Source organism: Pan troglodytes, chromosome 1 (genome assembly GCF_028858775.2).
Source record: "Pan troglodytes isolate AG18354 chromosome 1, NHGRI_mPanTro3-v2.0_pri, whole genome shotgun sequence".
Taxonomy (NCBI): domain Eukaryota; kingdom Metazoa; phylum Chordata; class Mammalia; order Primates; family Hominidae; genus Pan; species Pan troglodytes.
In genome coordinates, this window is record NC_072398.2 from 95,209,922 (window position 1) to 95,225,427 (window position 15,506).

The 15,506-nt window shown below is 52.1% G+C and overlaps 2 protein-coding genes across 15 annotated transcripts; one reads left to right on the plus strand and one right to left on the minus strand.

The window, feature by feature from the left end:
- Positions 1–147: 147 nt before the first annotated feature.
- On the minus strand, positions 148–7,071 carry CREB3L4 (cAMP responsive element binding protein 3 like 4). 10 transcript variants are annotated; one of them, XM_009432416.5, is made up of 10 exons: positions 6,619–7,071; positions 5,803–5,980; positions 5,319–5,565; positions 5,040–5,161; positions 1,674–1,766; positions 1,433–1,539; positions 1,248–1,316; positions 1,047–1,131; positions 796–892; positions 148–640 (listed from the first exon to the last, which is right to left on the minus strand). In XM_009432416.5, exons 2-10 carry the CDS (start codon positions 5,974–5,976, stop codon positions 447–449), a joined length of 1,188 nt encoding a protein of 395 aa, XP_009430691.1. In that variant the 5' UTR covers positions 5,977–5,980; positions 6,619–7,071; the 3' UTR covers positions 148–446. The 10 variants fall into 10 exon arrangements, with proteins under 10 accessions (XP_009430691.1, XP_009430699.1, XP_063669471.1 ...); XM_009432424.4 differs by having other exon boundaries at positions 6,741–6,993; XM_063813401.1 differs by having other exon boundaries at positions 5,863–5,980; positions 6,619–6,965.
- Positions 6,749–15,381, plus strand: SLC39A1 (solute carrier family 39 member 1). Of its 5 annotated transcripts, XM_016927712.4 has the most exons (5): positions 6,764–7,094; positions 10,787–10,893; positions 11,743–11,961; positions 12,140–12,270; positions 13,736–15,381. In XM_016927712.4, exons 3-5 carry the CDS (start codon positions 11,775–11,777, stop codon positions 14,390–14,392), a joined length of 975 nt encoding a protein of 324 aa, XP_016783201.1. In that variant the 5' UTR covers positions 6,764–7,094; positions 10,787–10,893; positions 11,743–11,774; the 3' UTR covers positions 14,393–15,381. The 5 variants fall into 5 exon arrangements, with proteins under 5 accessions (XP_054527402.1, XP_016783201.1, XP_054527393.1 ...); XM_054671427.2 differs by lacking the exon at positions 10,787–10,893 and having other exon boundaries at positions 6,749–7,094; XM_054671418.2 differs by lacking the exon at positions 6,764–7,094 and having other exon boundaries at positions 10,846–10,995.
- Positions 15,382–15,506: the final 125 nt, after the last annotated feature.

Below are 15,506 nucleotides of genomic sequence, written 5' to 3' on the forward strand. Positions count from 1 at the left end.
TTCCTTCCCTTCTGTAACTTGGAGCAGGAAGTCATGGGGGCAGAGAGGGAAAGGAGGTGGTTACTTAAGGCCCCAATCTACCAAGTCTTCCCCACCACTTCTCCCTTGTTTTCCCCCTCTTCTACTACTTATTTCAAACTTCTGGGATACAATTTCAGCTAAAACGTTTATTTCTCACTCAAAACTTATTTCCCCTCAACCCTATACCCAAAGAAGAAATAAAATCACAGATACATAACAGAAGTATTTGAGGTACCCTCTCATATATGCAAACAAATGCAGACTAGGCCTCAGGCAGAGACTAAAGGACATCTCTTGGGGTGTCCTGAAGTGATTTGGACCCCTGAGGGCAGACACCTAAGTAGGAATCCCAGTGGGAAGCAAAGCCATAAGGAAGCCCAGGATTCCTTATGATCAGGAAGTGGGCCAGGAAGATCTGTTCCAGCTCACATCTCATCTGCATGCAGCATGGTCCGGATGCGCCCACTGGGTCTTGGCTTCCCTCCCATCTTCTCAAGCAGTGTCCTTGTTGAGCCATTTGCATCCTTGGCTCCAGGTGGCTCCCTCAGTCTGGACTCTACCACTTGGGTCTCCAGATTTTCTGTTACGTCCTTGTGGGTCAGGATATTTCTGGAAGTCACTGTGAGGTGAAGGCAAGAGGGCAGTAGTAGAGTGCTCCCCTGGGTGGGAGACCCTAGACAGGACAGGACCTCCCTCTTGCTTCTTGACGACCTTGGAGAACAGAGTCCCCCTCCCTTGCTCAGCCAGGGGTTGCTCCCTGCCCTTGCCTCTCACCTCCGTGAGGCTGGTAATCCTCAGACCCAGCTTCTGGTCGACTCTGGAATGGACTGAAGCTGGGCAGGATGATGAGAGCCAGGGAAAAAAGAAGAATCTGGGAGGAAGCAAGAGGAACAGATGAAGGGAGTAGGGGGTAGAGTGAACGGAGGCCAGCTGGGGTTATCGGATGTGGGAAGTAGATCTGGCCGGGTAGTCGGGGTATAAGGATAGAAGTGTGGGGGAGATGGGAGTAGATAGACTAATGGTACCAAAACACAAGTGCTGGTCTGGGCAGCTTTGTTGGAAGTTTGAGCAATTAGCGTCTGCAGCTGGCGGAGCTGAGCTACCAAGGAGCTGGGAAAGGAGGAATGAAGAGTTAGTATCATCTGGGTACCAGGGGCCAAGAATGGCACCCCTGTGTGCTGTACCTGCCTTCAAAACACACATACACACACAATGCTTTCACTCACATGTTGTGCCTCTCCAGCTCCTGGACTTTTTTCTGTAATTCTTGATTCTGTGCAGAACAGGCTGCCACCCTAGAGTGTAGGGAGGTAGGACAAGGCTCAGCAACCTGAGTCCCTTACCTTGCCTGCCATGGTGAGGAAGGGGCCCAGACATGGCCCACAAGAAGCCAGAAATAACCCAGGCGTACCTGCTCTCCAGCCCATCAATGTACTCCTTCTTCCGCCGCCGACTGTCCTGAGCTGACTGCTTGTTACGGATTTTCCTCCTGACCTTCTTGAGGACCCTCTCCTCTGCCTGGTGGCCCAGGATGTGTGAGTCCTGGGTCCTTCACCTGCCCCCAACTCCCCAATGCTTCTCCTGGGATATTGGCCCCTCAGAGGTCATGGTGAGGCCCCTGGGTTGGGATACCCTTAGGGGAAGCATGTTACCTTGGTGAGGGGCAGGTGAGAGGGCAGGGAAACCCCTTCCTGCCCCAGCAGACGCTTCTCCTCATCGGTCAGGAACAGGGTTTGACAGGGCAGCTGGGGGTAGGGGCAGGAGAAGATGCAATAGGAGTGAGGAGGGGGTCATCCCATTTGCAGCACCCAGGCTACTCCCCCCACATGCCTTCTGGAGAGTGTTTCCTATTTGTACTGGGAGACAACTTTAATCTAGAGGTGAGGTGAGGGGCAGAGACCTTAATTCAGACAGGCTCTAGATCAAGCCAAAGGGACATCCTGAGGCCAAGAAGGGAGAGAGGAGGGTATTGTCATATCCTTCACCCAGAGACTGAGGACCTTGGCACTCTGAGCAAGCTAGAGAAGGCTTATTCTGGTCCATGTCTCCCCATACCCAAGAGAACCTGAAAGAACTCACTACAGTGAAGTTTGCATAATTTCCTTACAGCAAGCACATGATTCACTTTCAGTCATTAACTTCCATTTAGCAGAGTGTGTTATCCAGTTGCCCGTCAACCACAGGGAGCTCCCTGGGGCAGTGGCCCATTCTCCCTTAGGGTCTGAGCTCTGCTTCTCAGACTCAGGTTCTGTCCCCTCTCATACAAGGAGCTTCCCAAAGGCAGCCATACGTCTCACAGCAAATCACAGGAGAGGATGTACGGAGAGTGGATGGCCCTTCTCACTAGTATTTCTTTTTGAAAGATGTATGTGGCCGGGCACAGTGGCTCACGCCTGTAATCCCAGCACTTTAGGAGGCCAAGGTGGGCAGATCACCTGAGGTCAGAAGTTCAAGACCAGCCTGGCCAACATGGCAAAACCCAATGTCTATTAAAAATACAAAAATTAGCGGGGCGTGGTGGTGGGTGCTTGTAATCCCAGCTACTTGGGAGGCTGAGGCAGGAGAATCGCTTGAACCCGGGAGGTGGAGGTTGCAGTGAGCCGAGATTGCACCACTGCACTCCAGCCTGGGCAACAAGAGCGAAACTCCATCTCAAAGAAAAAAAAGATGTATGCTTCATTTTGTGACTTACAGAGAATTTACTTTGGTTTTTGCCTGCTCATGGTTTTTGGCTTTTGGCAAAACCATTTCCTGTGTGGCTTTTCCTGATGTGCCTTTCTTGTTCCTGTGACTGTTTGGTGGAACTATTAGAGGAGTGTCTCTTCCAGTCCACCTAATCAAAATCACTGAGAATGAGGCCTAGAGGGTTTCATTTAAAACAAACAAACAACAAAAAAAAAAAAAAAAGAAAAGAAAAAGAAAACAGAGTGGCCAAGGTGGCTCACGCCTGTAATTTCAGCACTTTGGGAGGTCAAGACAGGAGGATTGCTTGAGGCTAGGAGTTCGAGACCAACCTGGGCAACACAGTGAGACTGTCTCTACAATAAAGAAATAACAAAGCATTTACAAACACCATGGTGCTTCTAATGTATACCCAAACTTAGGGGCATCAGACTTTTTTTTTTTGAGACGGAGTCTTGCCCTGTCGCCCAGGCTGGAGTGCAATGGCGCAATCTCCACTCACTGCAACCTCTGCCTCCCGGGTTCAAGCGATTCTCCTGCCTCAGCCTCTCGAGTAGCTGGGATTAAAGGCACCCGCCACCAGGCCCAGCTAATTTTTGTATTTTTAGTAGAGATGGGGTTTCACCATGTTGGCCAGGCTGGTCTCGAACTCCTGACCTCGTGATCCGCCCACCTTGGCCTCCCAAAGTGCTGGGATTACAGGCATGAGCCACCGCGCCCGGCCGGCATCAGATTTTTAAAGGTTCCTCAGCTCAAGGTTCTAAGATGTTGGCCGGGCGCGGTGGCTCATGCCTGTAATCCCAGCACTTTGGGAGACCGAGGCAGGCGGATCACAAGGTCAAGAGATCAAGACCATCCTGGCCAACATGGTGAAACCCCATCTCTACTAAAAATACAAAAATTAGCCAGACTTGGAGGCGCACACTTGTTGTCCCAGCTACTCAGGAGGCTGAGGAAGGAGAATTGCTTGAACCTGGAAGGCAGAGGTTGCAGTGAGCTGAGATGGTGCCACTGCACTCCAGTCTGGTGACAGAGCGAGACTCTGTCTAAAAAAAAAAAGATTCTAAGATGCTTAGCTTGGCTTCTGGTCCCAGTTTCAACTGCAGATTTGAAGAGAGGCTAGGACCTGGTCCCTGCCTTTTCGGTACAAGGAGTAATTTTCAGAGGAAAGGGAGGAACAGTGATCTGAGCATAGCCCCCTCTTTACCCAGCCTTGGATGCTGCCCAGACGGCCTTGAGAAGGCATCTAATGTGATACCTCTGCTACACTGTAGCACTAGCCAGTGGGTGCCTCCTGGGCAACTGTTCCAGTGGAAACATTGCTGCTATTGCTTTTCTTTCTTCCTGTACCTATAACCAGTTGGGATTCCCAGGTGGCCTGTCCCATTTCTGTGTCCTGACCCAAGGCTGAGATAATGGCTCTGGCTAAGAATACAATGCACGCAAAGTCTGGGCTTTCTCCTGAGCCCTGTCCCCAGATTCCCTCACCCCACCTTAACTGAGTTTTTGCTACCTTACCCCCAAGGGTTCTTTCTCCCTTGTCCTTCCCTGCTTTTAAAATTGTTCATGTTGGGCCAGGCGTGGTGGCTCACACCTGTAATCCCAGCACTTTGGGATGCAGAGGCAGGCGGATCACAAGGTCAGGAGTTCAAGACCAGCCTGGCCAATATGGTGAAACCCCGTCTCTACTAAAAATACAAAAATTAGCCAGGCGTGGTGGCAGGCACCTGTAGTCCCACCTACTTGGGAGGCTGAGGCAGGAGAATCGCTTGAACCCGGGAGGCAGAGGTTGCAGTGAGCTGAGATGGTGCCACCACACTCCAGCCTGGGTGACAGAGTGAGACTCCGTCTCAAAAAAAAAAAAAAAAAAATTGTTCATGTTAGTCGGGCACAGTGGCCTGTAATCCCACCACCCTGGGAGGCTGAGGCAGGCAGATCACTTGAACTCAGGAGATTAAGACCAGCCTGAGCCTGGGCAACATGGCAAAACCCCAAAACCCCGTCTCTACAAAAATTAGCCAGACGTGGTGGCACACACCTGTAGTCCCAGCTACTCAGGAGGCTGAGGCGGGAGGATTGCTTGAGCCCAAGATGTTGAGGATGCAGTGAGCCGTGATTGCACCACTGCACTCCAGCCTGGACGACAGAGTAAGATCCTGGCTCAAAAAATAAAAAATAGTTCAACTGTTCATGTCTCCTTGGTCTTCAGGCCCAATGCCACAAAAACCGGGGCAAAGGCAGTTCATCATCAGTTTCCATTCCCTCATCCCTTTGCTCTGTCTGTGTGATTATATATGTATCAAGGAGTAGTGGTTCTGGCAGACACCAAGACTCACCAGGGTTGTACAGGGCACTGGGGCTACGGTGCCTGCTCTGGGCAGGATGTGGGCATGAGCATCAAAGGGCAGCTCACTGACCATGCAGGAATCAGGCACCATAAATGCTGGGCTCCACTGATCTGGAGTAGAGAACAGGTAGCTGGGAGAGAGGAGACTTAGGAACACCCTGACAGCCGCAGGGCCTGGGTAGTGGCACAGGTTGGGTAAACCCCCTTAACCCCATGGTTAGGGCCAGTCCCGAAGGGCCATTTCCCCCTTCCCACAAAGAACACTGACCTAGCTGGATGGAGATAAGGCCTACATTTGGCCCAGTTTCCCCCTGCATCCTCTCCAGGGCCCCTGCCTCATAGACAACCTCATAGAGCGTAGGAGAACTGGTTGCCCTGGGGGCAGGGGGACTGTCTGGATGGCAGGGGTCCTCAGAGATGCCACTGTCACTGCCAGGAGATGCTTCTGAGCAGTACACCTCATTGGGATCAATGAAAAGCTTCAAGAAATCTTCAGGCTCACTCTCTTGAAGGCCCTACAGTAGGAAAAGGTTATATATATATGCAGGGAAGAATTTTGGAAGTCCTCCCTGACATCAGCCTTATGCTTCATTTTCAGTCCTTTCGCTTCTTGGGCATGGAGACAGTTATTATACAACTTACGTCTATTTTGGGGGTGGTCTGTTTTCAGACCTGTCTCCAAGTGGGAGCTGAAGCCTCTTATCACAGAGTTGTGTCTCAACCCCACCCCCACTCCCACTCGTCACACTCACACAGCCACGGTCCCCACCGGACTTCCAGCCTTGCAGTCCCTGTTCCTGTAGCCTAGTTACCGGAACCTCTGGAGGGGGGCAGTGGAGTCCCAGCTCCAGGACGGATCCTGTCGAGAAGATATCCTCTGGGGGCTCCAGCCACGCGTCCAGCAGGTCAGGGATTCCGAGATCCATGCTTCTGCAGGAAGGCGTGTGGGACGGAGGGTTGCAGAAACGGAATGATGGCTGCTTACTACCCCCTACAGTTTCTGGGCTCCTCTGCTCCCTTTTCCATTATCCCCGCCCCCCCACTCCTTCCTCACTAGCAAGCCCCCTCACCTGTCCCCTCGATATTTCACCTTCAGCCCTATCCCTCAGGTTCAGACAAAGAGGCCCCCCCCCAAGCATTACCTGTTCTGAAGAGCCCAGCCCTGTCAAGCCAGCATAGCCCGTTGGCCGCCCCAAACACTACACCTTTTCTTTCTTCCAGGATCTCGTATCCTGGACCTGCCAGCCAAACCCCGCCCTCAGCCTTACACTACAAAAGTGTGTGCCACCTTGCCAGGAGCCACGGTAGGGCCGCTGTATCTGGGAGCAGGGGACTAAGAGTCTGAGGGTCCACAAACGTAATTTAAGAAGTAGGTAGCCGCGCCCTTTCTGCTGCAGTTTTCTCTTAGCTATAGTAAATCTTCCTGAGGGTTTGGTGTCTCCTAGCTGAAGAACAGAAAAGGCTGTGACTGGAGCACAGGACTCTTGAATGCCTGTTCTGTAGCCCTCGCTTTTGCAAGAGGGAGATCATGGCAGGGTTGTAAACAAAGGCGGAAAGAGTCAAGAGACCTGCGAATTTACTAGGGCATCCCCTCGCCCACCGCGTGGCGCTCTTCCCAAAGCTGAGTCCTGATTGGAAGCTGAAGACTTAGGTTTCGGAGGGGCAGGACATCGAGCCAATGGCACACTACCCTCTCAAGGCCGCCTCTTCCGTAACTGGTCGGAGACAGTTTGGCTGTTCAGGAGAGTCAGGCCAATGGGGCCGCAGTTCTTTCTTTTTTTTTCTTTATTCTTATTTTTGGAGACAGGGTCTCGCTCTGTTGCCCAGGCTGGAGTGCGGTGGTGCGATCACGGTTCCATGCAGCCCCCGACCTCCCGGGCTCAGGTGATTCTCCCGCCTCAGCACCGCGAGCAGCTGCGTCCGGCCGGCGGGACTTATTTGTCAGGCGGGGATTGGGTTCCGCCAGCCTAAAGGGAGGGGTAAGCGCCAGAATATGAATCGCCGGGAAGCTGGGAGAAAGCTCCGGGAAACCCTGAGCAGCCAGGTTTGTCTTCGCGCGCCACGTGACTCGGAAGCTCCGGTTTCACCCAGGCGGGGAGTCAACAGCCCGCTGACCCCAGTGGAGCGGTGAGCCTCGCTCGGCAGGCGGCAGGAGCGCGATGGCGGGTTTCCCCGTCCGCAAGCCGAGCAGTGTGGCGTTAATGGAGAACAGCAGCTGTGCGCACACGCTCGCTGCACGCTGCTCATTCACGGAGGGACACGGGGCAGGAAAACTGCAACAAGTTAAAAAGCCTTTTGCGTTTGGTTTGTTGTCTTATTGTTTGCATACAGTTACCGGGAACATTATGTCCCACACTTGTATAATTTACAAAACGTTTTCATAAACATTGTTCTCTTCCTTAATCCGTAACAGTTCTGAGGCACACATGGCGGGTAATATTTTGCAAATTTTACCTATGAGGAGGCAGATCCATGACTAGAAAGTAGTAATACCAAAACTCAGGGTTGATTGATTATTTTTATTTTTTTGCCTTGGTCTAATGTCTGATGGTCCAGGAATTCACTTCAAGTAAAACAATGGAGCTAAACTGATACAGGTATGGTTTTCAGTAGTATTTCAGAAAAGGGTAGCTAGGTGAGTAAAACAGTAGTTTGGAGTGTGAATCCCAGAACTCAAACTGCTACTAATTATCCTTATGAAGATTTGAACGGGCTAAGGGTAAAAACAGGAACAGGGTCTAGTCAGGCATTTCCATGTTACTCATATAATTCTTACAGCAAATGGAGCTGACAAGTTTGTTTGTTTGTTTTTCTTTTGCTCTGTGGCCCAGGCTGGAGTGCAGAGGCTCGATCTCGGCTCACTGCAAGCTCCGCCTCCCGGGTTCACGCCATTCTCCTGCCTCAGCCTCCCTAGTAGCTGGGACTACAGGCGCCCAGCTAATTTTTTGTATTTTTAGTAGAGACAGGGTTTCACCGTGTTAGCCAGGATGGTCTCGATCTGACCTCGTGATCCGTCCACCTCGGCCTCCCAATGTGCTGAGATTACAGGCGTGAGCCACCACGCCCGTCCGAGCTGACAAGTTTAAATAACTTTCTCAAGGTTACCCTGTAAGTAGCTGAACCAAGATTTGGATGCTTCAGCCCATGTTCTTCACACTATCAACCCACCTTGTGGGGCTTTCTCAGATTTCTTATCTGTCTTTCCCGCTCATATCTCTCCATCCTGCTCAAGTAGTGAAGAGACAAAGCAGCCTTCCTAGATTGATGCAGAGCTCCAAAGAAAGCAAAGCTGTTCTTGTTGAGATCATTCTGAGAGCGAGAAAGGTGGTTAAATACATTTCAAATGGCTTCCTGCGGGCTGTATGTGCAGAGATGATTTGAGTGGGGAATGTAGTTAGCTTCCGTTGATGTTAGAACTGGAAGGACCCTCTGCAGTCATCTGCTTGTTTAACTTCCTCCTTGCCCCTGATTTATCAAACTCTGGTGAGGAAAACTGACTTGCCTAAAATCATACATCAAGGTAAGGTAAAAATTGAAGAGATCTATTGGGCCGGGTGTGGTGGCTCACACCTGCAGTCCCAGCACTTTGGGAGGCTGAAGCGGGTGGATCACCTGAGGTCAGGAGTTCAAGACCAGCCTGGTCAACATGGTGAAATCCCGTCTCTACTAAAAATACAAAAATTAGCCGGGCGTGGTGGTGGGCGCCTGTAATCCCAGCTACTCGGGAGGCCGAGGCGGGAGAATTGCTTGAAACCTGGGAGGCAGAGGTTGTAGTGAGTCAAGAGCATGCCACTGCATTCCAGCCTGGGCAACACAGCAAGACTCTGTCAAGAAAGAAAGGAGGAAAGAAGAAAGGAAGGAAGGAAGGAAAAAGAAAAGAAATAAAGTTGCCAAGAGATTTTAAATGTTCTCATCACAAATAAATATGTGAAGTAATGCATATGTTAATTAGCTTGATTTAGCCATTCTGCAATGTACATATATTTCTTTTCTTTTTTCTTTTTTTTTTGAGACGGAGTCTCGCTGTGTCGTCCAGGCTGGAGTGCAGAGGTGTGATCTTGGCTCACTGCAACCTCCGCCTCCCCGGTTCAAGCGATTCTCCTGCCTCAGCCTCCTGAGTAGCTGGGATCATAGGCATGCGCCACCACGCCTGGCTAATTTTTGTATTTTTAGTAGAGACAGGGTTTCACCATGTTGAGCAGGCTGGTCTCCAACTCCTGACCTCGTCATCTGTCCGCCTCGGCTTCCCAAAGTGCTGGGATTACAGGCGTCAGCCACCGCGCCCGGCCCAATGTACATATATTTCAAAACATCATGTTGTACACCATAAATATATACAATTATTAATCATATATGACATATATGTATGTGTATAAATAAACAAATATATATATTTGGCAACTATAAAGGTAGAACTTGGACCAGAATCCAGGTTTCCTGACCCCCCCAGTCATAATTCCTTGTTAATGTTACCAATTACGAATAATTTTTTTTTTGAGACGAAGTTTCGCTGTTGTTGCCCAGGCTGGACCGCAATGGCGCGATCTCGGCTCACTGCAATTTCCGGCTCCCGGGTTCAAGCGATTCTCCTGCCTCAGCCTCCCGAGTAGCTGGGATTACAGGCCCCCGCCACCACGCCCGGCTAATTTTTGTATATTTAGTAGAGACGGGGTTTCACCATGTTGACCAGGCTGGTCTTGAACTTCTGTCCTCAGGTGATTCATCCTCGGCCTTCCAAAGTGCTGGGATTACAGGCGTGAACCACCGCGCCCGGCCCCTTAAGAAGTCTTCACATTCCTCTTTTACTTAAGGAATTACTGGGCTTCGTTTCTGGAGCCTTGTGAGAAGCATTACACTGTCCCCCCCCTTTTTTTTTTCTTTTTTAAAATTAATTTTCCTGTAGGAAGCAAGATCCCATCTGTCCCTTCTTTAGGCAATGAAGCTTTTTTCACCTTTGCATAAAAGAACAGCTGAGCCCCCTTTTTAAATTTTCTTTTGTCCTTACCGTCCCTTGAGGCTAGAAGAGGATTCTCAAGGCACAGAGTTGTGGGCCACAAGAATCCAGGTTGAGGAAACGGTGAAAGTCCTGAGCTGAAACAACTACCTTGGGGCATTCAAGGAACAGCAAACAGCAAACCGACCGGCGGGGGTGGCGGGAGCTGGGCTGGAAATCAGGTGGGAGAACCGGCCAGACGCCCGCAGGCGCGGTACGCAGATATCCTGGAATGCGCTGGGGGCTCTTCCCTGGGCGCGGCTTCAGCACCCCGCATTCCGGTCCCACCACGTCCCCACCCACCTGGAGAAGGCGGAGGCTGCACTGAGTGCCATAAGTAGTCGAGAAGGGATGATTTTCAAGACATACCCTCTCTTTGCTTTCCCCCCTTTCCAATTCTGCCTTGTCTTTTTCCTTGTTGTGGGTGCTGGCGAGGGAAAGCAGTCAAGGAAGTTGGTCCCAAGAGGGGAATGCTTTCCCTTGGGCGCCAAGAGGCACTGACGAGGTGTCAGAGCCTTCTGAGGGACAGATGAGACTTTGGCCCAAGGCCAGGAAGATGTTCTCAGATGTGGGCCGGAAGACTTGACAATGCGGGGTCTCCCTCTTTTAAAAATATCCATATAATCAAAGCCTTTGTTGACTGGCCCGCTCCGGCCCCTCAGTCCTCCACAGATGCACCCCAGGGCCCCAGCCCCGAGGTCCTTTTCCTAATATCCGCTCTTACTCTCGCTCACTCTCCTCAGGTCGCCTGCTCCGCCCGCTCCCGCTCCCGATCTCTGATTGCTCCTAACTGACATCACTCCCGGTCTGTCCCCGCCCACTCGGTGCTGCCATTGGCAGTCGGTCGTGGGTACGCGGCTCCTGTGGGGGAGGGGGGAGCTATGGGAGGGGGCGGGAATTCCCGACTCTAGGCCGGAAGCGCGCGGAGACCATGTAGTGAGACCCTCGCGAGGTGAGTGCGGGCTGTCTGGCAGCGAGGTCCATGTCGGCTGCCCAGGCCTCCCCGGGCCCGGGAACAGGAGTCCCAACTCACGCATTCTTCATCTGCTTCCCGCGACGCTTGGCGGCCTCGCACCCCGCCTCCCGGAGCCCGGACTTTCAGGCACCGCCCTCAGTGTCGCCTCAGTCCGTCCCGGGACCGCAGACTCTTAGGGCCCCTCTCTTTGGCCATCTGCCTCTAGGTCCCATCCTGGGGCCTGAAGCGCTTGTTCTCTGCGCTGGGAAAAGGGGAACGATGGAGCGATCCAGCACCCAAACTTACCCTGTCCAGGTGGCCCACGAAGCTACCCAAGACATCTCTGCACAGCCCTAGCCTTTTTGGCTTCACCCACTCCGTTCGGGAGTTGGGGACCCGGCCTCTACATTCCTTAGGGGAACTCCAGCTCCAGGTCCTATTTGGAGGCGGCTCCTAGTTTCCTAGTTTTCTGGGGGCACCAGGTGAAAGGGTGATGAGATATCCATACAGCCTTTCTCATGCCTCGGTTTCCCCCTTGCAGTCTCCCTGAATAAGTCACTTGGGAAAGAAAGTGTGAGAAGAGAGGAATGTTCCTGGTACAGGAGTAGATGAGTCACCCTGGGTAGGGGAAGGTCACAAAGTGGCTGGGGCCAGGGAGCTGCACTCTGCTGACCAAGCTTCCCCATTCCTTGCCCCATCTTCCTTTGCATGATTTTTCCCAACCACTCTGGTCTGTCTTCCTAGGTCTGAGAGTCACTGGAGCTACCAGAAGCACCATGGGGCCCTGGGGAGAGCCAGAGCTCCTGGTGTGGCGCCCCGAGGCGGTAGCTTCAGAGCCTCCAGTGCCTGTGGGGCTGGAGGTGAAGTTGGGGGCCCTGGTGCTGCTGCTGGTGCTCACCCTCCTCTGCAGCCTCGTGCCCATCTGTGTGCTGCGCCGGCCAGGAGCTAACCATGAAGGCTCAGGTAAGCCTCTCCTTTTCCCCACACTGCTATGAATGCTTGGCTTAGGGAGGGCTCTGGGGCTGGCGGGGAGTGACCAAAGGAGGAGGGAAAGGCAAGGGTAGCCATTGTTTGGGTTGGGGTGGTCGGCCCTGGAGGGGGTTTGTTTGCTTATTCCCCTCTGTGCTTCACCCCTACCCAGCTTCCCGCCAGAAAGCCCTGAGCCTAGTAAGCTGTTTCGCGGGGGGCGTCTTTTTGGCCACCTGTCTCCTGGACCTGCTGCCTGACTACCTGGCTGCCATAGATGAGGCCCTGGCAGCCTTGCACGTGACGGTGAGCACTGGCCTGGGCATGTGACTTGCGGGAGGGGAACCACACACCTCTGGGAGTGTTGGTTTGTGGAGATTGATTCATGTGCCACTCCATGACTGTGTGGAAGGCTTTTGGCATGTGGTATGAATTGTGATTTTTGGTTATGGGGCATAATTCTTTCTATGTGTTCCCTCCCCCTTCCCCATTCCCTGTGTGACCCCTACATTCCCGTTGAGACAGTAAGACACTTTTTCTCAGGTGTGTGACTTGCTCTATGGGTTCTCAGTTCTAGCTACCAGCAAGTGCTCCAAGAATCATCTTCACTCTCTCACCGCTTTCCTAAAGGGCTGGAGATAGAGGTCTCTGTAGGCCTGAGAAGGATAGGAAGCGATTCCCTGGGTCTTGGTGTTGCTGACCTTTTTAGGCTTTGGCCCAAGGAAGTGGGCTGTGAGGAATGATCAAGTCCACGGCATAGGACTTGGTTTATTATAGGAAAAACTGAGGCCGTTGGATAGTGGGGCAGGAAAGTCATCCTGGGCTCTTTCCTTTTTTCCTCTAAAACTGAGGAAGTAACACTGGATGTATCCCTTTGTGTGTCTGTGACTGAGTGACCTGTGTTTCCGTGTGACTGCGTATAAGCCTGAATGTCCTGTGATATGTGGCTCTATGTATGAGTATTTGGGGAGATGGGCAATGTGTGACCTTTTCACGTATGTCTACATCAGTGACTCTCAACTAGGAGTGTGGCTTTGCCCCTCAGGAAACATTTGGTAATGTCTGGGGATATTTTTAGTTGTCACAATGGGGAGGGGGATGGAGGGAACATTGTGCCTGCTATTGGCATCTGGTAAGTAGAGATCAGAAATGCTGTTAAACAATCTACAGTGCACAAGACAGCTCCCATGACAAAGAATTATCTGGCCCAAAATGTTTTTGTTTGTTTGTTTTTGTTTTGTTTTGTTTTTGAGAAAGAGTCTTGCTCTGTTGCCCAGGCTGGAGTGCAGTGGCACAATCTCGACTCACTGCAACCTCTGGCTCCTGGGTTCAAGTGATTCTCCTGGCTCAGACTCCCGAGTAGCTGGGATTACAGGCATCCACCACCACACCCTGCCAATTTTTGTATTTTTAGTAGAGACAGGGTTTCACCATGTTGGCCAGGCTGGTCTCAAACTCCTGACCTCAAGTGATCTTCCCACTTTGGTCTTCCAAAGTGCTGGGATTATAGGCATAAGCCGCTGCCCCTGGCCCCAAAATGTTAATAGTTCCAAAGCTGAGAAACTTTGGTCTACACGTAACACTGTGAGTGACACCATAATCTGTGTGTACGTATCATTCTGTGTCAGTGTTACCAATTCACTCTATCTTTGTGTGACTGAGAGTAGCCCTGTGTCTGTGTCAGACCCTAGGTCTGTGTAACTGGGCTTTCACCAGATTTTGCATCTCACTCTTCCTTCCCTGAACATTTTGCTGCTGCTTCTGCCCACAGCTCCAGTTCCCACTGCAAGAGTTCATCCTGGCCATGGGCTTCTTCCTGGTCCTGGTGATGGAGCAGATCACACTGGCTTACAAGGAGCAGTCAGGGCCGTCACCTCTGGAGGAAACAAGGGCTCTGCTGGGAACAGTGAATGGTGGGCCGCAGCATTGGCATGATGGGCCAGGGGTCCCACAGGCGAGTGGAGCCCCAGCATCCCCCTCAGCCTTGCGTGCCTGTGTACTGGTGTTCTCCCTGGCCCTCCACTCCGTGTTCGAGGGGCTGGCGGTAGGGCTGCAGCGAGACCGGGCTCGGGCCATGGAGCTGTGCCTGGCTTTGCTGCTCCACAAGGGCATCCTGGCTGTCAGCCTGTCCCTGCGACTGTTGCAGAGCCACCTTAGGGCACAGGTGGTGGCTGGCTGTGGGATCCTCTTCTCATGCATGACACCTCTAGGCATCGGGCTGGGTGCAGCTCTGGCAGAGTCGGCAGGACCTCTGCACCAGCTGGCCCAGTCTGTGCTAGAGGGCATGGCAGCTGGCACCTTTCTCTATATCACCTTTCTGGAAATCCTGCCCCAGGAGCTGGCCAGTTCTGAGCAAAGGATCCTCAAGGTCATTCTGCTCCTAGCAGGCTTTGCCCTGCTCACTGGCCTGCTCTTCATCCAAATCTAGGGGGCTTCAAGAGAGGGGCAGGGGAGATTGATGATCAGGTGCCCCTGTTCTCCCTTCCCTCCCCCAGTTGTGGGGAATAGGAAGGAATGGGGAAGGGAAATACTGAGGACCAAAAAGTTCTCTGGGAGCTAAAGATAGAGCCTTTGGGGCTATCTGACTAATGAGAGGGAAGTGGGCAGACAAGAGGCTGGCCCCAGTCCCAAGGAACAAGAGATGGTCAAGTCGCTAGAGACATGATCAGGGGACATTAGGATTGGGGAAGACACTTGACTGCTAGAATCAGAGGTTGGACACCATACATAAGGACAGGCTCACATGGGAGGCTGGAGGTGGGTATCCAGCTGCTGTGGAACGGGTATGGAGAGGTCATAAACCTAGAGTCAGTGTCCTGTTGGTCCTAGCCCATTTCAGCACCCTGCCACTTGGAGTGGACCCCTCCTACTCTTCTTAGCGCCTACCCTCATACCTATCTCCCTCTTCCCATCTCCTAGGGGACTAGCGCCAAATGGTCTCTCCCTGCCAATTTTGGTATCTTCTCTGGCCTCTCCAGTCCTGCTTACTCCTCTATTTTTAAAGTGCCAAACAAATCCCCTTCCTCTTTCTCAAAGCACAGTAATGTGGCACTGAGCCCTACCCAGCACCTCAGTGAAGGGGGCCTGCTTGCTCTTTATTTTGGTCCCGGATCCTGGGGTGGGGCAGAAATATTTTCTGGGCTGGGGTAGGAGGAAGGTTGTTGCAGCCATCTACTGCTGCTGTACCCTAGGAATATGGGGACATGGACATGGTGTCCCATGCCCAGATGATAAACACTGAGCTGCCAAAACATTTTTTTAAATACACCCGAGGAGCCCAAGGGGGAAGGGCAATGCCTACCCCCAGCGTTATTTTTGGGGAGGGAGGGCTGTGCATAGGGACATATTCTTTAGAATCTATTTTATTAACTGACCTGTTTTGGGACCTGTTACCCAAATAAAAGATGTTTCTAGACATCTGTACAGTATCTGATTCGTTTGTTTTGGGAAAGGGGTGGGCATGTGGCCAGCCTGAGAGGGCCTGAGTCCCAGATGTTTACAGCTGTTTTAAGATTCTTGGTCTCACTTTTTCACTCAGGACC